Source organism: Bufo bufo, chromosome 2 (assembly GCF_905171765.1).
Source record: "Bufo bufo chromosome 2, aBufBuf1.1, whole genome shotgun sequence".
Lineage (NCBI taxonomy): Eukaryota > Metazoa > Chordata > Amphibia > Anura > Bufonidae > Bufo > Bufo bufo.
In genome coordinates, this window is record NC_053390.1 from 104,390,744 (window position 1) to 104,414,868 (window position 24,125).

The 24,125-nt window shown below is 45.9% G+C and overlaps 1 protein-coding gene across 2 annotated transcripts in view; it reads left to right on the forward strand.

Moving 5' to 3' along the window:
- The window catches only part of MTX3 (metaxin 3), a 48,804-nt gene that overhangs the window by 19,673 nt on the left and 5,006 nt on the right, over positions 1-24,125 (forward strand). The window contains exons 4-8 of one of the 2 annotated variants that reach the window (XM_040421375.1): positions 8,996-9,088; positions 10,853-11,035; positions 15,680-15,756; positions 18,672-18,829; positions 22,185-22,273. In XM_040421375.1, the coding sequence (XP_040277309.1) occupies positions 8,996-9,088; positions 10,853-11,035; positions 15,680-15,756; positions 18,672-18,829; positions 22,185-22,273 (600 nt within the window). The remainder of the gene's footprint in view (positions 1-8,995; positions 9,089-10,852; positions 11,036-15,679; positions 15,757-18,671; positions 18,830-22,184; positions 22,274-24,125) is intronic. The other variant, XM_040421376.1, reaches the window with a different exon arrangement.

Below are 24,125 nucleotides of genomic sequence, written 5' to 3' on the forward strand. Positions count from 1 at the left end.
GGAACCTACCACTGGGGCCCCTGCCGATCATGAGTGCAGGGGTTCGTGTTCCCCAGTTTGAATGTAGTGGTGGTTATGTACGTGTGATGCCGCTCCATGGGACTACTGGAGATAGCTGAATGCGGTCCTATAGAGTTGAATGAAGTGGTGGCTATGCAAGTCTCCCTGCCACTCCATTAAAACGGGGAGTATGGGCCCCACTTTTTGTGATTGTCAGGGGCCCCAGCTGTCAGACCCCCACCGATCACACATTTATTCCCTGTCCTGTGGATAGGGGATAAGTTGTCTTTATGACAACCCCTTTAAACAGCGTTACGTTCCTGGTTGAAGTTGTTGTCTGCTATGGGCGATTCGTTGTCTCCCCATTAAGCGGGCAGTAACAAACTTTCATGCGTGGCAAAACATGGCAGTAGGTGTTTGGTTTCCCTGCAGCGCCACCACAGGAGAAAGTTGGCATTACACAATGCCTGTTCAAATCGGTGAGTTATCAGTGTAAGGGCTTGTTCATATGGCAGATTTTGCCACCGAAATTTTGCCATGGACTTCAATGGGGTAAAGCTGCGACTGTGCCGAGACGGGACATGTCCACTCGCAGTTTAGTGCCAATGAGTGTGCTTGTCCACGGCATTCAAAGTGAAAAACTAAGACAGAAACCTCAGTGGTTTCTGCCGCAGAATAGACGTCTGGTTTTGCAAAGGCAAAATTCACTGTGTGAACGGGCCCTTATGCAGGACAGAACCAGTCCTTCAGGTTGAGAGGTGTTCTTTGGTCAAGAGCTGAGTATCCTGAATAGAGGCCCCCGTCTATTAGCTCATAATTCTCTAACAGATATATGACAATGGGTTTTCAAAGCTAGACAACCCCTTTAACTGTTCTCGAATGTATAAGCAGATTTACCAGCGTTTGTTTCCAGCCTCATTTCATAAGCTGACGTGTTTCTTAGGGAGTTTTAGAATAAGTGAATATTGTGAAAGTGTAGCATGAAGGGACGCTAAGTCTGGGCTGGAAGTCTGTCTCCTGGCCGCAGCTAAGTGTGCTGCAGGCATGAACTGTAGGAAGCCTCCGTACTAATGCCAGTCAGCCATCTGACATCAGCGGAAAGTTCAGTAATCCATAAAATGTTTAGTAATGACATTTGTTCCCATGAATTTCCACTTGTGCTGCTTGATGAATACTCGCGCAGAAGGAATGTGGATGGAAAGCAACCAAGTTGCAGCAGAAACAAAAAAAAATCACCAAATGTGCTGGTGGTGGGTAATTCCAATATATTTACTTTGTATATTAATATCCCCATTTGAATTTTGAATTTTTTTTTACTTGTACTCATTATTATGGTTTTAAAGGGGTCATTAAAGGGGGTTACGTCGGGATCAAGTAGTTAGCACAGGAAGAACAGCATCAGTAGTAAATAAAAACAATCCACGAATATCCCATCACTAGTGTTGAGCTAATTTGTGTTTTAAGTTCGGCGTCTAAAGTTCGGGTTCAGGTTATCAAAGTATCCCGTTATGGATTCCGCTACCAAGGACCATAACGGAATTTAGAATCCATAACGGGATACTTCGATAACCCGAACTTTAGACTCCGAACTTAAAACACAAGTTCGCTCAACACTACCCATCACTCTTCCCAATAACTGGACGACACACAGTATCAGGAGCAGAACAATGTTTAATGTCACATACCCTGCTTTTATCAACTCTCCCATGCAAGGGAGGCACCCACAGAAAATTATATATTCTTCAGTCACAAACTGGTTACAGCCCACACATTCCCTCCCCTCAGCCTGAGAAGTAATCCAATCAACAGTACAGTTAAGACATACATTGTAGCCATTGTGTTTCTACCGAACAACCAGACGAATGCTCAGCAGGTCACTGATTACTTTTTGTCTTACAAGTAACGACCAATAGGGAATTGAACATAATATTGCAACAATAAACGTTATGGACAGCCAAGATTAAGGACGGTGGATAGTAGCCAAACGCAATCCGCTACACTGCTCCCCCTTGCCCACAAGCCGGCATACACAGTCTGATCCATCACGGATCGGCTTGGGGATGTCCGGGGTTGCTCACGGATAATTTTTCGAAGTCAGTTTATCTAGACAACCCGTCAGCGTTTCCGTTTTGTTTCCCCGGGCGGTACTGGATGTTGAAGTCAAATGGCTGCAGCACCAAACTCCAGCGCAGCAGCCGGGGATTGTCCCCAGCCACCCGGTTTAGCCAGACCAGCGGGTTGTGATCCGTGAGCAAAGAAAAGGGCTGTCCATACAAGTAGGGTTGTAATTTTTTCAGGGCCCACACCACAGCCAGGCACTCCTTCTCGATGGTGGCATAGCTTACTTCTCTGGGTAACAGCTTCCGACTTATGTAAGCCATGGGATGTTCTCCGCCTTCGGCCCCAACTTGGCTAAGCACTGCCCCCAATCCAAACATAGAAGAGTCTGTGTGAACAAGAAAACATTTGGTTGGATCGGGAGCTGCCAAGACAGGGGCATTTAGAAGTGCATTTTTCAATTGTTCGAATGCCTGCTCACACTCCGGGGTCCAGGATACTTGGTGGGAAAAAATTTCCGGATAAGATCAGTAAGGGGCTTGGCCAGGGTGCTATAGTTGGGAACAAACTTTCTATAATACCCGGCCGTCCCTAGAAAAGCTAACACTTGTGTCTTGGCTCTGGGGGTTGGTCACTGGGCTACAGCCTCTACTTTAGCTGGCTCAGGCTTCTGCTTCCCACAGCCTACTCGATGCCCAAGGTACTGGACCTCGGCCATTCCTATGTTGCATTTGGCAGGCTTCAGCGTTAAGCCTCCTTCCCTAATCCTGTCTAGAACCGCACCTGTATGGGCCAGGTGCTCCTGCCAGGTTTTGCTAAAGATGGCGATGTCATCTAAGTAGGCGCAGGTGTAGCCCTGGAACCAATCTAGGAGCCGGTCCACCATACTTTGGAAGGTATTACCTTAAATTGGTATAAACCGAAGGGGGTGACAAAGGCGGACTTAGGGATGGCGTCTGGGGCCAAGGAAATCTGCCAATGCCCCTTACGGAGATCAATGGTAGTGAGGTAATGGCCCCTGGCCATCGGGTCTAGCAGTTCGTCTATCCTCTGCATAGGGTAGGCATCGGACACTGTAATTTTTCGTTTAACCTCCGGTAGTCCACACAGAAGTGGGTCGTACCGTCCCGCTTGGGTACGAGGACTACTGGGGAGACCCAGGGGCTGTCCGACGGCTCAATCACCCCCAGTTGGAGCATCTCCTTGATCTCCTTGTGCATGTTCTCCCATACCGCCTTAGGGATGCGGTAGGGGGTCTGCCGCAGTGGGGGTTGACCTGGTGTCTCTACTCGGTGAGTGGCCTGAGGAGTGTAAACGGGTGCATTAGAGAAGGTGTCTTGCTTCTCTCTTAACAGTTGTTGTACCTAAATACGCTCCTGTGGGCTCAACCGATCTCCTAATTTGACCTCCTCTATGGCACTAGACAAACTTCTGTCCCCCAGGAGGTCTGGAAGGGGAAGGCTGTTAAACTCCTCAGAGGTGGGTGCGCATATAGCAGTCACCTCCTCGGTGCGATCCTGGTAGGGCTTCATCATGTTCACATGGAGCATGCGTCGCCCCCCTGACCCTGCACATGGGCCGATTATATATGTGGTGTCACATCTCTGTTCCAACACTTTATAAGGGCCTTGCCAGGCAGCCTGTAGCCTCTCATGTCGGACCGGTTTTAAAACTAAAACTTCCTGCCCGACCTTAAAGCTACGGTCCCTGGCTCCCCGATCATACCATGTGCACTGATGGGTCTGGGCTGCCTGAAGGTTTTCCTGTACCGACCTGGTTAATTCCTCCAGTCGGTCCCAGGACCCCAGCACATATGGTATGATGGGGGTACCTACTGTGCTATGGCCTCCCTCCCAATGTTCCTTGATAAGATCTAGGGGACCTCGCACCCGCCTCCCAAATATCAACTCAAACGGGGAGAACCCTGTGGATTCCTGCGACACCTCTCAGTATGCAAAGAGAAGATGGGGCAGGAATCGCTCCCATTCCCGGTGGGTCTCGGCGAAGGTTTGGAGCATCTGTTTCAGCGTTCCGTTAAATCGTTTGCATAGCCCATTGGTCTGGGGATGGTAGGGGGCACTAAATATTGGCTTAATGCCACAGAATTTCCAGAGGTGCTGGGTCACTTCCACGGTGAACTGAGTACCCCGATCCAAGGTTATATCCTTGGGTAACCCCATCCTGAACAAAATCCGCATGAGAGCCCCTGCTACCTAGCATGGATATTAGTTAGAGCCACCGCCTCTGGATATCTGGTAGCGTAGTCCACCACTATCAAGATAAATCTCTTGCCAGAGGGGCTAGGCTTGGCTAAGGGACCCACTATATCCACCGCTATTCGGCTGAACTGTTGCTCGACTATGGGTAAGGGGTGTAACTTGGCTTTCCGGTGGTCCACCCTCTTCCCCACTCTCTGGCACGTGTCACAGGTATTGCAGTACTTCCTGACTTCTTGACTGATATGTGGCCAGAAGAAACTCTGGGTTAATCGATACCGGGTGCGACTGACCCCTAAATGTCCAGATAGCGGAATATCATGTGCTATCCGGAGGAACTCTGATCGGTACCGCTGCGGTACCACCAGCTGCCTAATAGGAGGGTCTGACCCGCCTACTCTTTTCTCAGACTCCCTGTATAACAGTTTCTTGTCCCATACAAATCTCTCCCCCCTCCGCCCCGGGTTGGTCAGAGGTGACCTTATCTCTATATACTTGTAACGTGGGGTCAGTGATAACCTCTGCCTCAAATTCACTAGGGGGAGCCCAGGGGACACACTCTACGGAAGGAGAAGGATCTCTTACCTGAACCTCCGGGTGTGAGTTGTGGTCCTGGGTGCGGGCCTGTTGACGGGTGACAACTGGGTGTGCTTCTCCAATGGCGGTGGTCTGGGGCTCAAAAGTGGAGGTGAGCTTCCCCAGATCATTCCCCAACAAAACCGCGCTTTGTGGGCTTGTACCCATCCCAGGGCCGCTCGGTGTAGGCAGCAGGCCCATTCAGCGTGAGAGTCCTTCTCTGTCTTTTTAAGCTCTCTGAACCGTCTCCGGTACGCCTCTGGTGTTATGGCATACCAGGCAAGTATTGCTTCCTTAACCCGGCTGTAGTTCCGGATTTCCTCGTCGGGGACTGTGCCAATCTACCGTATTTATTTTATGTAGGGCACACAGTCTCTCAAAATCCTGGAGGAATGCATCTATATCTTCCTCTGCCTCTACATATGTTTTAAAAGCCTGGTAAAGTATGTTAGGCTTACCCTCCTGTATCATTGTCACTGTTTGGCCACTTTCTGGTGTTTACTGGTTCCTCTGTACAAACTCCTGAACTTCTGTCATGGTTCAGGAGATTATATCCGTTGGTGGGTTTTCGCCATAAAATGACAGCCTGAATTGTAGCTCCCTTTGGAACTCACACTATTCCTGTTCGTTAGTCGAACCGCTCCGTTCGGGAACCTTCCTTACTTCCAGGAGATCCTTTAACGTGGACCGCTTAAGTGTAGAATAATCTATCTCCATCCGCAATCCATTGGTACTGCTGCCTTCCCTGTTACTTGTTCCCTTGTGAGTTCTGGATCCCGCCTCTGCCAACCAAATGTAGCGGCATGCTAGTACGACATAGGCTTTCTCCGCCGGTATTCCAAGGGTTACTTCGGGATCAAGTAGTTAGCACAGGAAGAACAGCATCAGTAGTAAATAAAAACCATCCACTAATATCCCATCCCTCTTCCCAATAACTGGACGACACACAGTATCCACACATCCCCTCCCCTCAGCCTGAGAAGTAATCCAATCAACAGTCCAGTTGAAACATACATTGTAGCCATTGTGTTTCTACCGAACAACCAGACGAGTGCTCAGCAGGTCACTGATTACTTTTTGTCTTACAAGTAACAAACCATAGGGAATTGAACATAATATTGTAACAATAAACGTTATGGACAGCCAAGATTAAGGACGGTGGATAGTTGCAAAACGCAATCCGCTGCAAATATAATGCTATGCTACCCCGTTAGTGCTGGGAGGTCAGGACAGGTGCTCTCGCTGACACGCTGCGAGTCCAATGCGTGGAATTCGCTTGTGTGAAAGGGGCCTTAGGTATATTAGCTCAATAAAAAAAAAAAGGCGGCCATAACCTTATGGTCTAGGTATACATTTGACATATGCAAGACTACTACTTGGATAATTTAGTAGAAGTCCATTCCCACATCCCCAATGACCCCTGAGTATACGGCACACTCCTCTATGAATCCCGTATGTGGAGTGCACAGATCTTGGTCTGGAATGCTTGTATCTTTTTACAGGGCACTGGCGCACATTTAATAAAGTAGTAAGAGGAAACTGATCGGATTCCTAAGCTAGAACACAGGCTGCCGAAGTTTTTGGAATAGGAGAGCTCACCTCCGGTGGTCCAATTATCCCTCAGAATTTAAAGAGTTTTACTGGGTTTTCAATTTCCTTGAAGAGAAATGTCAGTTTTGTATTATGCCATGGTGACTTGCTGTAGAAATACAGCACTCTCCCCTGGATAGCAGGCCAGTTCTTCGTATGGTCCACCATCCAACACTGCACTGTCAGCCGCCGGTATAAATATTAATGTGACCGATTAGCCTCCTGTCCTTCAAGCAGTAGCAGAAATGTGGAGTGTGTTTGGCTTGTAAAAGGCATCTTTTTAATCAGACCTTAAAGGAGTTTTCCAGTAATAATTATTTTTTATAAAGTGCCCGCAGCCTGACCCTGAAAAAGAAGATTCACACTTATCCGCTCCACACCACTCCGGTCCTCCATGCTGTCTCTATATTCCGATCCCCACACTGTTATAGTGCTCCAGGCAGGGACTGGCTTTAACAGTGATGTGGCCACAAGCAACACGTCACAACTGAAGCCAGTCATTGGCTGGAGCGGTGCATGTGCGGGGACTGGAAGAAGGAGAGAGTGGAGGCAGCGTGGAGGACCGGAGCAGGTAAGTATGACTCTTCTGTTTCAGGGGGCAGGCTGCAGGCACTTGCTAAAAAAAAATCTTTATTACCCGAAAACTACTTTAAAGAGGACCTGTCACCGTTCCTGACAGGTCTGTTTTAGTTAAAAGGGGTTGTCCAGCTTTGGGACCTTTTTTAAATTTTGTTGGCAGCATGTTGTACCTGTTGAAAAACTCATACCTGTTCCCCGACTCCCTTCAGTCTTCTTCCAGTTTCTGTCCTGTAAACTTTCAGATGGACGGGGTCACGCTCACCGCTGCAGCCAATGAGTGACGTGTCCCCGAACAACACATGACCCAGCGGTGATGTCTCATTTAGGGACACTTGACCACTGAGGCTAGTGATTAGCTGCAGCTCGCGCATGACCTTATCCATCCGTAAGCTTACAGGACCTGAAGAACCTGACAGGGAACCGGGGAGCTGTAATGGAGAGTTGGGGAGCAGGCGAGTATGATTTTTTTTTTTTTTTTTTTAAACAAGTGCAGCAGAATACTACCTTCTGGTAACAAGGTCTTGAGGTTGGAGAACTTCTTTAATACTTGTAGAACTCTTCTTAAAACACTGCATGGTGTCATTTCTCACTTTTTTCTCTAGGAAATAATAATATTTATATAGTGCCACCATATTCTGCAGCGCTTCACAAATTCTGAGGGTTCATGTACAAAACAAAAGACATCACAACGTAACTGCCTAATATACAACTGAAATACTAGGAGTCAGGGCCCTGCTCGCAAGAGCTTACAATCTATGAGGTAGTTGATTGTGATATGTAGTAGTCAAGCCATTATTGTACTGAGAGCAGTGGTGTAGGCCGATCTACTTCTGGTTTGGGACTGTTACAGGATCGAGTTCAGGTCTGAAGAGTTGGGGGGAAGGGGGTTTACTCGGGGAACAGTCATTTTAGGAAGCTTGCCTGAAAAGATGTGTTTTTAAGGCACTTAGAAGTTAGGGAAGTTGGGAATTGACCTGATATTCCGGGGCAGAGCATTCCAGAGACTAGGTGCAGCTCTAGAAAAGTCTTGAAGACGGGAGTGAGAGGTACGAATTATGGTGGATTTTAATCTTAGGTCACTACCAGAACGGAGAGGACCAGTCGGGTGGTAGATGGAAATGAGGGAGGAGATGTATGGAGCATTGTGGAGAGCTTTGTGGGTGAGAAGTTTGAACTGTGTTCTGTGGTGGATGGGCAACCAGTGAAGTGACTGGCACAGGGTGGAGGCATCAGTATAGCGGGTGGACAGATAGATGAGCCTGGCTGCAGCATTTACAACAGACTGAAGGGGGGAGAGTTTAGTGAGAGGGAGACCGATTAGTAATGTGTTGCAGTAGTCAAGACGAGAATGAATCAAGGCAACAACAAGAGTTTTTGCAGTTTCCACTGTAAGAAAAGGTCGGAAAATGTGTCAACAGAACCCCAGGGCAAATGGTAACAACCAGTTTTCAGTTTCTTCATACATTTCCAAGAGGAACAGCAGAGGAACTGTGCAATGCAGAGTTGTAAATGTTGCAGACCTATGGGAATACCAGTATTTCCTGCAACTAGCAGGTCAGTCAGGAAAGCTCCATGTCTCCAGGAGTTAGCACATGCCTAGCAGCTACTTGTCTGCATTGCCCTTTCTCCTAGGCATGCAGAGGATGCCAGTCTGGTAGTTGCCAGGCTTCAGTCAACCAATGTCAAATGCTTGCAGTGTAAGATCAGTGTGCTGCCTACCAGACTGGCTTCCTCCACATGTCCTGACACTTATTTCGGTTGCACAGATACATAGATCTCAGGCCTATATACAGGAAAATTGTCCAAGAATTGATTCACCTTTGGGAATAACTGAAGAATTCTACACTGCTGTGCAGAGACTGGATTTGGTGGCATCTGTTAAACGAAAGACTGAGCAGACGTCCTCACCACCACGGTTTTTTGCCTGGCTACATCCATGTGCATAACTGTATGTATGTTCTATGTATTCCTTACAGAAATATAATGCTGATTATGTGTTGTCGGCCAGAGAGGGATCCGACACCCTGGCATACGTTGCCCTCCTTGAAGAGAAGCTGCTTCCTGCAATAGTACGTATGGAGATATTGGCATAGAAATCCTTTTTAATATTTAATTATTGACTTTATGAGTTAGACTGTATGCTGAAACACATTGTACCAGGCACAAATTCACTTCAAGGGCGTCTGCGACAGACTAACGGACAGGCTTATCTCACCTAATTCTGACTGTGCCATTCTTATAGCTATTGGCTTTGTCGGACTCTTCTCGTCATGTTTTTTGTCTTCATTTAGCGTATACGGCAGAAAAAGCCCCCGATATACACACAACAGTGGTATCTGTTCATCAGATAGAAGCTTTTCACCATATTTCCATTAAACAGATGGTATTATAGCCTGTGAGTGATGGCTGCTACTGTTAGGCATCCATTTAACGCAAACAGTCACCTGTAGGCCACAATGGTATCTGTTTAATGGGTATGTCATCAAAGTGTATTGAAAAGCTCATGACTAGGGAGGAGTGAACCCGACGTTTTCAGGTTCGGCGTTCGGGCGGTGGAGGAATTCCGTTAGCACAGAATTCTATGACGCAAGGCAAAACGGAAGCCATTAAGAGGCATTCCGTCATAATAGAAATCTATGGGCCTCATAAAGGATCCGTCTGGTTTGGTTTTCCGTCCTGCATAACGGAAACCAGCCGGATCTGTTTTATGCTGCCCATAGACTTCTATTATGTCCGAATGCCTCTTAAAGGGTTCCGTTTTGCCTTCCGTCATAGAATTCCATTATTCTCCACTGCCCGAACGCCAAACTCAAACCTGAAAACGTCGGGTTCGCTAATCCCTACTCAAGATGTATAACATATGCCTCAGATGGTTGGCCATAAGATACTATGTTAAAAAAAAGAGTTTGTTTAAAGGATATAGATGACCTATCCTCAGGATATGTCATTAGTATCTGTTCGGTGAGGGTCCGACTCCTGGCACCACCACCGATCAGCTGTTCCCTGGTGCCTGAACTTGAACTGTAAATGGAGCAGGAAGGACAGCGGTGGCCGTGCCAGGTTAATGCAGCTCAGCTCTCATTCACTTAAATGGTAGTTGAGATGCAGTAATGGAGGAAGAGAGCTGTGCTTCCTGCCCCATTCACAGTTCAAGTTCAGGCACCAGAGGCTGCAGGGAACATCTGATCAGTGGTGGTGCCAGGAGTCGAACCCTCACCGATCGGATATATATGACCTATCCTGAGGATAAGTCATCAATATCAGGAGCCTGGAAAACCCCCTTACCTGTATATTTTTCTATGGGATGAAATAGCACAGTCTACCATACTAGTCCATATGTTTTTGTCTATTGCCAAAAGGACATTGTTATGACCTCCAGTCAAAGGCTATGAACACATGAGTGTTGGGTCGAGGAAAAACGGTCTGCGTGATGGCTGCAATTCCCATAACGAGCACTGCTCCTCTGACCTGTACTCACAGCATTATAATGACTTGTGATGGTGAGACTCCCCGCCTGACCACAGGTCTAACGTACTGTACTAATGCATGTGGGTACAGTACACTAGTGCCGTGGTCAGGCAGCAGGTCAGAGGAGCAGTGATCGGTCCGGAAAATGCAGCCAATCCACTGACCGTATCCATGCATCGGGAAACCTCCCCATTACACACTGAATGTAGACGATGATGTGATCAGGCCTGAAGGTGTAAGGCCAGTTTAAGATCATTTTTCAAGCTTTATACTTTTAGTGAGTGCTATGTGCTGGGTGGAAAATTGCTTGGCTAATCTCATGAAAGTAGGTTGCTTTGTACTTACAGTTTGTAATGTCGTTCCAGTTGCACACATTTTGGGTCGATTCTGACAATTATTCCGGGGTGACGCGGCCGTGGTATGCTTCACGGATTCCTTTCCCTCTATGTTTCTACTTGCCTGGCAAGATGTCTAGAGAAGTTTTGAATAGAATTCTAGTGACCAAAGGACAGCCGCCGCTGTACAGCATGAATGAAGTGGAAGCTCAGGTAACAAAATGCTCTTGTACTAGTCATGAGTTGGTGCCTCATCCCTTAAGACCCTCACTCATCACTGACATTTCAATATTTCCTTACAGTGGTCCTGTAAAAGATAACGTTAGTTTCACACGGGTGTAATGCGGGGACTTTTTTGTCCCCATATTGTGAACTCAACACCCAGACTTCCAATAGTTCATCAGTACCAGAGTTCTGGCGCTCTACCTCCAGTTCTGATGGACTGCAGGAGGTTCATTTGTTATGTCCATAAAGGGGGGCAATATAGCTCCTGTATTACACCCATCTGGAAGTGGCCTTAGTGCATTAAGTGTAAGGTTTCGAAATTTTCGTTATGATTTGAGTTTGTGTAGAAGCAGCAGAAACCAAATGGTGTAAATATTTAACAAAAAGTGTCACTGAACTTTTAAAAAACTTTTGATGTGTCATAGCGACACATCAAAGGTTTTGAACGGTAGAGGTCCGAGCGCTAAAGTGCTGAGACCCTCACCGATTGTTGGAATGAGGAGAGAGAAGCGATTGCATGGCATTCTCTCTCTCCTCACTGGAGGCGACTGAGTCCAGATGGCCCATAGACTTTCTATTGAACTCGTCATCTGCGGCGTGGAGAGAGAGTGCGTGCTATGTGAGCATTTCTCTCTCCTCGTCCTAGCGATCGGTGGGGGTCCCAGCACTCAGATACCCATCAAAACCTTTTTATATGTCACTATGACATATTAAAAGTTATACGTGAAAATCAGTAATTAGAAAAATGACAATGAAGGCATCCATAGCCCCTGATATAGTAGGATTTATTAAACATAATTAAATCTTGAATTTATGCCTAGGTTGCAATATTTGGTATAAAAGCTAGATGCTACAGAGGGGACGCCATGTCTCTAGATAAAGGCATTCCTTTGCTTTGGTTTTCCATCCAGATGCACACTACGAGGATATATACGTCACTTTGTTAAAACACCTGTCACAATCTTATTGGCTCCTTTGTATTTTTAGGTTGTAAGGGTGACACCCAGGTCTTTGCTTAATAAAAGGGGTCTTCTGCTGTTTGGGGTCGGATGAAGATGACTCAGATACCACAAGTCATTCTTTTTCCTGTAGACTAAATTTTAAGATTTGAAGCATTGCAGACAAAATGGTTAGATCCATTTTTAGGGATTATCTGATAAATTCCCCTTATGTTTATTAATGATCACTGGGAAATACTCTGCCGCCCCCCCCCCCCCCCCCCCCCCGGGTGCAGCGGAGTCAGCAGAGTGCACCTGAGAAGCAGAGTGGGTGTTCATGTGGGAGGCAGAGCAGAACCGGCCAATTAGCCCTTGGCATGAAGAACATGTTAGCGGAGCTGCAAGGGGGCAGATTGGAGGTGATTGAATACGCGGTTTATGTGCTTATGTGTGGGTGGGTGGTCAGGTTACACAAAATTGACTTAAGTTGGTAATACCTCTTTCATTTCTAACGTGTCATGATCTATTTCTGATATAACAAGGTGTATATATGAGATTTTACTGCGGAACTCTACCTTGGTTTACTGTGGCCCTTTACAGGCTTGTTTTGCTAGAAATCTAATCGCTTCCAACGTTTTCCACCTTCTAGATCCAAAGACAATAGCACAGAGAATCCTGAAATACTCTTAGTGGTCAGGACAAGTATTTGCTTACTGGCAGGGCTCTTGATTTACTGGAAGATCTACTCTTCTTTCCCCGTACATGTGTTCCTGGGTGGTTATACACTTCCAATAGCCGTATAATCTTTACACCCGGTTATTGAACACAATCTGCTAATCTGACTGTATGAAATATTGCTATGTATAGGGAAACTGGTGTTAAAGGGGAAATGTTTGGGAACTTACAATATCTGGCATTACCTCTTTCCACTCTTTGTCTAAGGGAGTCCAATTCTTTCATAGGCAATTATATGACATGGAAGCAACCCATCTTAAAGGGCATCTGTCAGCAGATTTGTACCTATGAAACTGACTGACCTGTTACATGTGCGCTTGGCAGCTGAAGACATCTGTGTTGGTCCCATGTTAGTATGTGCCCGCATTGCTGAGAAAAATTATGTTTTAATATATGCAAATGAGCCTTTAGGAGCAACAGGGGCGTTGCCGTTACACCTAGGGGCTCTGTTCTCTCTGCAACTGCTGCACCCCATCTTCATTTTAATTGACAGGGACTGGCGTTATCATGTTTACACTGCCTGGCCCTGTCAATCAAAGTGCAGAGGGCGCAGCAGTTGCACAGAGAGCGGAGCCTTTAGATGTTACAGCGATGCCCCCGTTGCTCCTAGATGGTTATTTGCATCTATTAAAACATCATTTTTCTCAGCAATCTGCTGACAGATGCCCTTTAGACTAAGGTTGGCTAAAGAGCCGTATGAGACCGCCTTTTGTTTAGAACACCTAAAGCAGATTACACAATATGAATGCTTTATTCGCCTTCACAAAAAAAAAAAAATATTCTCCTAATACACCTAAAATTTAAAATGAAGTAATGTAAAGGCTCCTTTGCACTGTGCCAACCGGGCAGGTAATTATCAGTATGGGTCCATTCCTTCCCGATAGTTGCCTGCTCGTCAGTGGACGTGAAGAGCTGCATTTACATGCAGCGTCTCCTGTACTGTATGGGGGCGAGCAGTGGCCATTGCCATACAGATTCATTGTTTCTGGGCAGCAGGACAATCTGCTGCCCAGAAACGATGATTTAGGTGTCCGCATGAACGATCCTTTCACCCCACGAATATCAGTTTTGCTCGTTCATCGAGTGGGCCGATTATGAGCGTTTGTACTAATTTTCGTTCCCAATTATCAGCCTGACAATTGTTCTGTGTAAACCCTCCATTACAATAGGGCTTTATCCTATAGTTTTAGGCCTTCCGCTCTATGCAGATCTATGCCTCTCCATGGTAACGGCAAACAAACCCTGTATAATCTGATTTTGCAGTCATAATTTCTCCCCTCTGTTTCTAGGTCTCTGCGAGCAAACATTCAGTAGGTTACTAAGACTTATGGAGCTGATGGGAGGAAGTGATGAGAATCTGCAGGGTCTGCTGTCTGGTACCATGGAGATGCATAGTCTGCATGATGCTGTATAAACAGTCCTATTCAGTTTCTACTTTAAGTGCATTGGCATGATAGAAAAAATGTTGGCAAAGGTGGACATAGCCTTTAAAAGAACACTCAACCGAGAACTCAATGGTAAAAGTAAAGAATACATGTAGTTGCTCTCTGTGTTTGCAACATTTTCTGAAATAAACAATTTTGTAGAAATCCTTGTGTGATGTTAACTACTTTTGTGTTGAAAAAGACAAAAGTATTATAGCAGTGATACTTTTATTGGCTAACCAAAAATAAAGACGGTACGATCTTTTGGCTTTACAACACAGCACAAAAGGCTGCGCTCACCTGATATCACTTGTAGTGGAGGCACGGACTGCGCTGGGAACCGAGCGCCATATAGGAAACTTGAAAATGAAGAAAAAAGTCCGGTTTCCAAAAAAGATGACGTTCTTTATTGCAATACACACGAGAACATTAAAAATCCAACATGGCAAACAGGTCTACGCGTTTCGGATCCTCTAATACTGATCCTTACTCATGACCAAGGATCAGTATTAGAGGATCCGAAATGCGTAGACCTGTTTGCTATGTTGGATTTTTAATGTTCTCGCATGTATTGGAATAAAGAACGTCATCTTTTTTGGAAGCTGGACTTTTTTCTTCATTTTAAAGATCTTTTGGCTTTACATCAGAAATCCTCAAGAGAGCAAAAGGGTTAATCCCGGGCCAATCTTTTCCATCTTTGGCTAGTGGTCGGCTCTGGAGGCCTTAAAGGGGTTGTGCAGGGTTTTTATTTTGATGACTTATCCTCAGGACACCCCCCACCCCCAGCACTCCATGCCAGCGCTGCTACTTCTTCTTCACTACACTATGCATCGTCTCCCTTGTGGCAGCGTAGTGTAATTACAAGTACTTGCTTCATTCAAGTGAATGGACCGAGTAGTTGTATTTACACTCTCTTCCAAGACGACGGGCAGTGTAATGAAGAGGAAGCAGCACTTGCATGGTGTGCCGCCTCCTCTTCAAACAGCTGATAGATGAGGGTCCCAGGTGTCGGACCTCCGCCAATCTGATATTGATGACCTCTCCTGAGGATAGGTCATCAATATAAAATCCCTGCACAGCCCCTTTTCTAAATGTATTTTTATACTTGTCCATGCTTTACAAATAGATTGTAACATTTGGTTACCTCTATATAAAACACCGCACAACAACCCAGAATTATAATATGTGAAAAATAGAATAGTAATCAAATGTTTTAACCAAAATTAATGAATCTTTAAATATATGAAATCATGCCAACCCAAAATCCTTTTATACTTGGTCGCCAAGTATAAAAACACCTCTCCAAAATTAGTTTTGAAAGAGTATTAATATTTTTGAAAGTGTCCTGTAGGAAAGGTACTGGGCAGTTAATGAATCCATATAACATTTTACGAGGTATTACCATTTTATTAGAACAGTTTATGTCCCTTTGATTACCACAAGAGCTGAACTATGTTATTTTTCAGTAGTCCGTATATTTAGGGCTTTTTCTCTGGGTTTTTGTCTATTCAGACAGGTTCTGTTTGTTTTTACAGATCTATAAAGATGCCAAGGAATGTCTGAATCTCCTCTCCAACAGACTCGGAAAGTCGCAGTTCTTTTTTGGAGACAAGTGAGTTGTAGAAAAGAAATGGCTATATATACTGTATGTGGAAACTAGTGCAAAGGACCGTGGACGTGTTACCCAGAGAAATCCGTCACATTCCTACGGACGTTTCACTAGCACAGGTCAATGGCTGTGTACACCTCTGCAACCATAGTAGTCGGATGCTGCAGTCATACTCCCTTGCTTCTAATACACATACAGTAGATTTGATCAGTTAGCAAGGAGTACTCATAAATGGTAATATAACTGCAAGATCAAACTACTTGTAGTTTGTAGGACATTTCTTTTAATCAAGACTCTTCAAATTTGCTTTATTTTTCATTTTAGGTGCACGGCAGCATTAAAAAAATGGGGCCAACCAAAAATGTCCTCCCTTATTAAAATGTAACTTTTATTTCTATATATAAAATTATTTGAAAACCCCTATTAGGCTACTTTCACACTTGCGGCAGGACGGATCCGACAGGCTGTTCACCATGTCGGATCCGTCCTTCCGCTATTTCGCCGTGCCGCCGGACCACCGCTCCGTCCCTATTGACTATAATGGGAACGGGGGCGGAGCTCCCGCGCAGCACGGCGGTGCACAGCGACAGCCGCCGGACTAAAAAGTCGGACATGCAGGACTTTTAAGTCCGGCGGCTTTCGCCCTGCACCACCGTGCTGCGCCGGAGCTCCGCCCCCGTCCTCATTATAGTCAATGGGGACGGAGCGGCGGCACGGCGAAATAGCGGAAGGACGGATCCGACATGGTGAACAGCCTGTCGGATCCGTCCTGCCGCAAGTGTGAAAGTACCCTTAGTATATAATTCAATGATTTTAATATATCTTGATAGTTCGCCACAGTCAGAATCTGAATGTGGACAGGTTATTATGAGATATTCTATGTATGCTTTGTGAAGATAGGTCATCAATAGGATCTGTGGGGGCCTGACACCTGGTACCATCACCGATCAGTTGTTTCGGCAACTCATTGTACCAGAAACTATACAGTGTACAGAGCATAAGGACCTTGTAGTTTCCAGCGCTGACATACTGAAGCTTAGCTCCCATTAACGGGGTTGGCCAATTTACCATATTGATGACCTATCCTCTGGTTGAAGAGAATGCAGTGCCTGTATGAGTGCAGCATTCTCTTCACTCTTGCTTACCGTTGACATTGCATTGGCGAACAGGTGTAATTACAACTGCACCATACCATTCACCTCAATGGGAAGGCACATGGATACTCCATTGGAGTGACTAGGATAGAGAAGCTGTAATTACACTGCGCCGCCACTGCGATATCAACAGCAAGCTGGTAAACAGTGAAGAGAGGGCAGCGTGTGTACAAGTGTTCTTTTTAAACCGCTAATTGGCGGTGGTGCCAGGAGTCTTATCGGTGTGGTCTGACACCCAGCACCCCCGCCAATCAGCTGTTTGAAGAGAAGGCGGCGCTCCATGCGAGCGCTACTTCCTCTTCCTTGCGGCTGCGTAGTGTAATTACAAGTACTTCATATAAGTGAACTGAGAGAGTACTTGTAATTACACTCACTTCCAAGACGACGGGCAGCGTAATGAAGAGGAAGCAGCACTTGCATGGAGCACCGCCTCCTCTTCAAACAGCTGATTGGTGGCGGTGCCGGGTGTCAGATCCCCGCCGATCTGATATTGAGGACCTGTCCTGAGGATAGGACATTGAGTTAGGAAACTGGCCAACCCCTTGTTTGAATGGGAGCTGATCTGCAGTACGCTGGCATGGCTACTACAGTGTACCGAGCTGTCTGCTTCCAGCTCTGTACACTGTATAGCTTCCGGCGCCACGGCTGCCTGAAACCGTGTATTGGCGGGAGTGCCAGGTTTTGGACTTCCACTTATCTGATATTGAGGAGCTGTCCTGAGGATAGGTCATCAAAATATGTAACCCGGAGAACAATGAAAGCTGAAGTTGATTGGCCTCGGGCCATTGTCAGTGGACATTCACTTGCCAATGAAATGATCGGCTGTGTTCATATAGATTAGAGTTTGACTATTTAGTTGCAGCATTTTAGCCTATGCAATAGAATCTTTATATAATGGAAATAAGAACAGATTATTGCACTAGATAGCCGTACGTACACATGAACAGTGAAACTGATTTGTTATTTACAGTATATACTGTATAGGGCCAACAATTTCCCTAGACCTCATGCACACGACCGTTTGTGTTTTGCGGCCGTGTGCATGCCACCATTTTCTTTTTCCCTTCTGTTGAAATGTCCGATACTTGTCCACAAAACGGAAAAGAATAGGACATGTTCTATCTTTTTTGTGGGGCAATGTTATGGACGTACGGATGCGGACAGCACACTCAAAAAATGCAGATCTAATGCGGAACCAAAAAATAGTCGTGTTCATGAAGCCTTAGGTGTGGGTTCACACATGGCGAGTCCGCTGTTGATTTTTGTGCAAAAATTCAGGAGAAAGACCACCTCTGCAAAAAATGCACAAATGGCTTGATTTATTGCAAAGGCATCTGCCAAGTTTTCATAGAGTCTTCCGCATTGCAAAGGTTATATGCAAAGAGCAATCTTCTATGGAAAGGTTGAAAGCTGCGGTATTTGTCCCGCTGCCTCTCGGCATGTTTGCTGTGCTGCGGCCGCATCTCCCGGCCGTCTCCATTATAGTGAATGGGGCCGGACTTCCAGCAGCACACATGGGCTAGTACAGATCCGACAGGCTGTTCCCCTGGCGGACAAACCTAATGCTAGTGTGAAAGTAGCCTTAATCTATTAATAAGAAACAAAAACATTCTTTTTCTCCAGTTCCTTGTATTTTAGTACACAGCCTTTATAGGAAGATACAATATAGGGCCTGGTCTCTTTGTCTAACACACTCAATAAGAAGCAGCAGTTTTGTTTCTGCTTCTCAGAGTCTCGAAGTAACCACAGTATATTTTATTGCAGGCCTACAACCCTAGATGCCTTTGTTTTTGGTTTCCTTGCCCCCCTCTATAAAGCTCGTCTACTCAAGGTTCAGCTACAAGAACACTTAAAGCAGCTTCCCAACTTGTGTGACTTCTGCGACCACATTCTCTGCGCCTATTTCACGGAGCATGCTGAAGGTATAAGTACAGTTCACCTGTCAATATCTCAAAGTTGAATCCATAGATTCATTATGGCTCTGACTGACTGCATATGTAGCCTGTGTCTTTAAGGCCTCTTTCACACTTGCGTTGTTGGGATCCGGCATGCACTTCCGTTGCCGGAGGTGCCTGCCGGATCCGTAACAACGCAAGTGTACTGAAAGCATTTGAAGACGGAACCGTCTTCCAAATGCTTTCAGTGTTACTATGGCACCCAGGACGCTATTAAAGTCCTGGTTGCCATAGTAGGAGCGGGGAGCGGGGAGCGGTATACTTACAGTCCGTGCGGCTCCCCGGGCGCTCCAGAATGACGTCAGAGCGCCCCATGCGCATGGATGACGTGATCCATGTGATCACATGATCCATGCGCTTGGGGCGCCCTGACGTCACTCTGGAGCGCCCGGGGAGCCGCACGGACGGTAAGTATGCTGCTCCCCTGCTCCCCGCTACACTTACCATGGCTGTCAGGACTTTAGCGTCCCGGCAGCCATGGTAACTATTCAGAAAAAGCTAAACGTCGGGTCCGGCAATGCGCCGAAACGACGTTTAGCTTAAGGCCGGATCCGGATCAATGCCTTTCAATGGGCATTGATCCCGGATCCGGCCTTGCGGCAAGTCTTCAGGATTTTTGGCCGGAGCAAAAAGCGCAGCATGCTGCGGTATTTTCTCCGGCCAAAAAACGTTCCGTACCGGAACTGAAGACATCCTGATGCATCCTGAACGGATTACTCTCCATTCAGAATGCATTAGGATAATCCTGATCAGTATTCTTCCGGCATAGAGTCCCGACGACGGAACTCTATGCCGGAAGACAATAACGCAAGTGTGAAAGAGCCCTAATATTTAAAGGCTGTGAACACCTTTGTGCCATAAAAATCAATAACCCAATATCTTACCGTAATGCAGCAGATAATAAAATGGCACTTGTTAGTTTACTGGTATCAGCTTTGCTTCACATGCCCTCAGAAATGCTCTTCTTTGAGATTCACTCACTGTTTGTCATGTCTTCTCAGCTCTGTGGGTGTTCCTGTTGCTTTCACATGCACGTGCACATGCACAGTTCTGCTGCCATTACCTTCTATCAGATAACACAGCCCGCCCCTCATACATCTCTTACATATTGTCCATTCCCATTAATCTCTGATTGCAGCCCCCGCCCTCGTGTCTTCCATTCTCCGCTCGCTGCTCTCATACATCTCTTTCGTATTGTCTATTCCCATTCATCTCTGATCGCAGCCCCCGTGCCTTCCATCCTCCGCTCGCTGCTCTCATACATCTCTTTCGTATTGTCTATTCCCATTCATCTCTGATCGCAGCCCCCGTGCCTTCCATCCTCCGCTCGCTGCTCTCATTCATCTCTTTCGTATTGTCCATTCCCATTAATCTCTGATCGCAGCCCCCGTGCCTTCCATCCTCCGCTCGCTGCTCTCATACATCTCTTACGTATTGTCCATTCCCATTCATCTCTGATCGCAGCCCCCGTGCCTTCCATTCTCCGCTCGCTGCTCTCATACATCTCTTACGTATTGTCCATTCCCATTCATCTCTGATCGCAGCCCCCGTGCCTTCCATTCTCCGCTCGCTGCTCTCATACATCTCTTACGTATTGTCCATTTGCATTCATCTCTGATCGCAGCCCCCGTGCCTTCCATCCTCCATCCGCGGCTCTCATACATCTCTTACGTATTGTCCATTCCCATTCATCTCTGATCGCAGCCCCCGTGCCTTCCATCCTCCGCTCGCGGCTCTCATACATCTCTTACGTATTGTCCATTCCCATTCATCTCTGATCGCAGCCCCCGTGCCTTCCATCCTCCGCTCGCTGCTCTCATACATCTCTTACGTATTGTCCATTCCCATTCCTCTCTGATCGCAGTCCCCGTGCCTTCCATCCTCCTCCGCTGCTCTCATACGTCTCTGATTGCACACATCCCATCCTCCGCTGCTAGATCAAGGTGAGCGCTGCCAAGGGCCAGGGGGACGAGAACTTACCACAAAAAGCTGTTGGCAAAAGGATGATGCAAAATTGGCAGTTTGACAGCACTATATATGTTGTGAGATGAGTGGCCAGAGCGCTGTCATTAGCATACAATGCATATGATAATGATAGCACCAGCCATCGTATTAGCATATAATGTGGATGCTAATGGCGGCATCAGCCAGCAATGTGTTTTACAGCCCCTAATAGACATGGCAGGGCTGATAATGAAAGTGCAAACACCTGGGATGTGTATTAGGACCTAAAAAACACATTGCAGGCTAAGGCTGAGATTAGCAGGGAGAGGGAGACGGTGCGTGCTCCCATGGAGGCAGGAGGAGTTGCAGAAAGTCCGTCAGATGACTGATTTTCTGAAAACTCACTGAGAACAGCCTGCTGTGCATAGGAAGCACAGCAGGCTGGAGAACCCAAACAAAAAAAAATAAACCGAACCAATTGGAGAAATTATTTTTCTCCACAAAATAAATGTATTGGTGTAAAAAAAAATATATATTTTTTTTTTCTACAAAGGTGTCTATATCCTTTAAGTTAAGAAAAAATCAAGCTCATATTTATGGTGCTAAAGTATTAATACTCTTTAATGGGCTTTCGAGAGTAGAAATCAGAGAATTTCTTAAAATTCAATTCTGTTCCGAATTGGCTGAATCATCTGTCGATTCATGTCCAAGTAAATTCTACCCAAATACTCCTGTGATTGTCTGGAAAAGTCTCTCTCACCACTCTACTCTCCATTCTTTCTCTATCTGTCTTCTCTCTCCTTTCCTTTCTTCTCACTTCTTTCTTTTTTCTCCCCTCTCTCCACTCTTCACTCTCCGTTTTTTCTCTCTCTGTCTTCTCTCTCCTTCTCTCTCTCCTTTCTTCTCTTTCTCTGTCTTCTCTCTCCTTCTCTCCTCTCCTTCACACTTCTCTCTTCTTCTGTCTTCTCCGTCCTCTTTTTCCTCTTCTGTCCTTTCGTTTCTTCTCTCTCCTCGATCCAAATTGAATTTTAAAAAAATGTGGGCCAAATTTCTGATTCAATCATCTCTAATTAAGACCCATAACAGTGGGCAGAAGCTTAATTATAAAATTAACTCTTGAAACTCCAGACCACAGATGATACACTGGTTCTTGAGGCCAAGTTTTGGTTACTTGATCATAAACATTAAGTGGTTTCAAAGAATGAGGTGGAAACATCACATTTGTGTAGTTCTTGTTAATGTTCCCTACTTTTTCCTGCATTCATTTAATTCTTTACTTTTGCTTCAGTGTGCCTTCTACCGAACGTTTGACATTTTTCTTCTCCGTACTAATCCTGCCGGTCATGTTTTCCCCTCTGTCTCTCCTTGCTCTGTGTAGGAACCTCTCCTGCTGGCCAGGAAGCAATAGATGCAAACTTGCAGAAACTCACACAGCTTGTAAATAAGGAGTCCAACCTAATAGAAAAGGTCGTTACTTGCTTTCTTCTTTCTTTAACGTCTTCTAACACATATTCTGACAGCAAACTTTCTTACCTGTAAAAATACGTTTTTTAGTCAACTTTGTATTGTATCATCAATTAATGTTTGTAACAATGGGGCAGATTTACTAAAATGTGGACAGGGTAAACCTAGCCAGGTAGTCCAAAGATCCGCCAGATTTATCTCAGTGGATTAGATGGGATGATTAATTTTGCACACGGCTGGACAGTTTTGTTTAATTTTATACCGCCTATTGGTTGACTTACATTGCAACAGAATTTCCGTGCCAAAATGTTGCCTCTTAAGCCTTTCCCCTTTCCCGTTAAACCACACCTCTTGGCGGGTCAAGTGCATTAGATTATTCTTTTTTGTTTACTTGCTCCATAAATATGTATAAAAAGAGATGACAAACTGTGGGGCCAGCAATACTGTAGTGGATATGTAGAGAGAATCTCTAAATCGCACTAGTTAAAAAGCACCTAAGCCACATGGGGAGGAGTGCTGATTCAGGGGAGGGGGGAAAAGAAGTTTATAGCATAAACAATATACAATTTATGCTATATATACAATTTATGCTATAAATTTCTTTTCCCCCCTCCCCTGAATCAGCACTCCTCCCCATGTGGCTCAGGTGCTTTTTAATTAGCAGAAGTCTGCAAAGGGTTTATATATTCCTACCACATCTCAGTTGGAGTTCCTGAGAGGCTGTGAACAGGTGAGCCATTTGCACCAGTTCACATGCGGCGCTGAACGGCGGCCGTCTCTGCTTCTGTGCCGTGCTGGTGGAGTGATGGGACCCGGGGCCCATGTGGCCTCACTGTACAGTGGGACTGCTGTGCGGCTGCTGGATCCCATTGCCTGCTGGAGCGGTGTGGAGGCGCGGTGGTCGCCGCACGGAGCCACGCCACGGTTAGAGTAGGTTCCCACTTTAACAAGAGGCAACCTTGTCGCGGTTAGTGGGCCTATGCGCTTTGATCAAACTGTATACTAATTGTCTCTTTATAGTGCACAGCAAATGATTGATAGCATCGCTGTATAGCCATGTTTTATCATAAGAAATGCTGATAATTGAAAACAGTTGTATATCAGAAGCATAGGTATGAGGATGTGCGATTTAGAGATTCTCTCTACATATTCATACAATTTATGCTATAAACTTCTTTTCCCCCCTCCCCTGAATCAGCACTCCTCCCCATGTGGCTCAGGTGCTTTTTAATCAGCAGAAGTCTGCAAAGGGTCTATAAATTCCTACCACATCTCAGTTGGAGTTCCTGAGAAGCTGTGAACAGGTGATCCTTTAGCACCAGTTCACATGCGGCGCTGGACGGCGGCCGTCTCTGCTTCTGTGCCGTGCTGGTGGAGTGATGGGATCCGGGGCCCATGTGGCCTCACTGTATAGTGGGGCTGCTGTGCGGCTGCTGGATCCCATTGCCTGCTGGAGCGGTGTGGAGGCGCGGTGGTCGCCGCACGGCTCTGCGCCATGGTTAGAGTAGGTTCCCACTTTAACAAGAGGCAACCTTGTCGTGGTAAGTGGGCATATGCGCTTTGATCAAACTGTATACTAATTGTCTCTTTATAGTGCACAGCAAATGATTGATAACAGTGCTGTATAGCCATGTTTTATCATAAGAAATGCTGATAATTGAAAACAGTTGTATATCAGAAGCATAGGTATGAGGATGTGCGATTTAGAGATTCTCTCTACATATTCAGCAATACTGTAGTGCAGCACAAAATACGGCCCCAGCAGAACCAAATACCACACTGTAGCATAAAATACTTCCGCCCTTCCCACAGTATTACACCGCATCACCTCCCTGAGGACGGTGATACAGTTGAA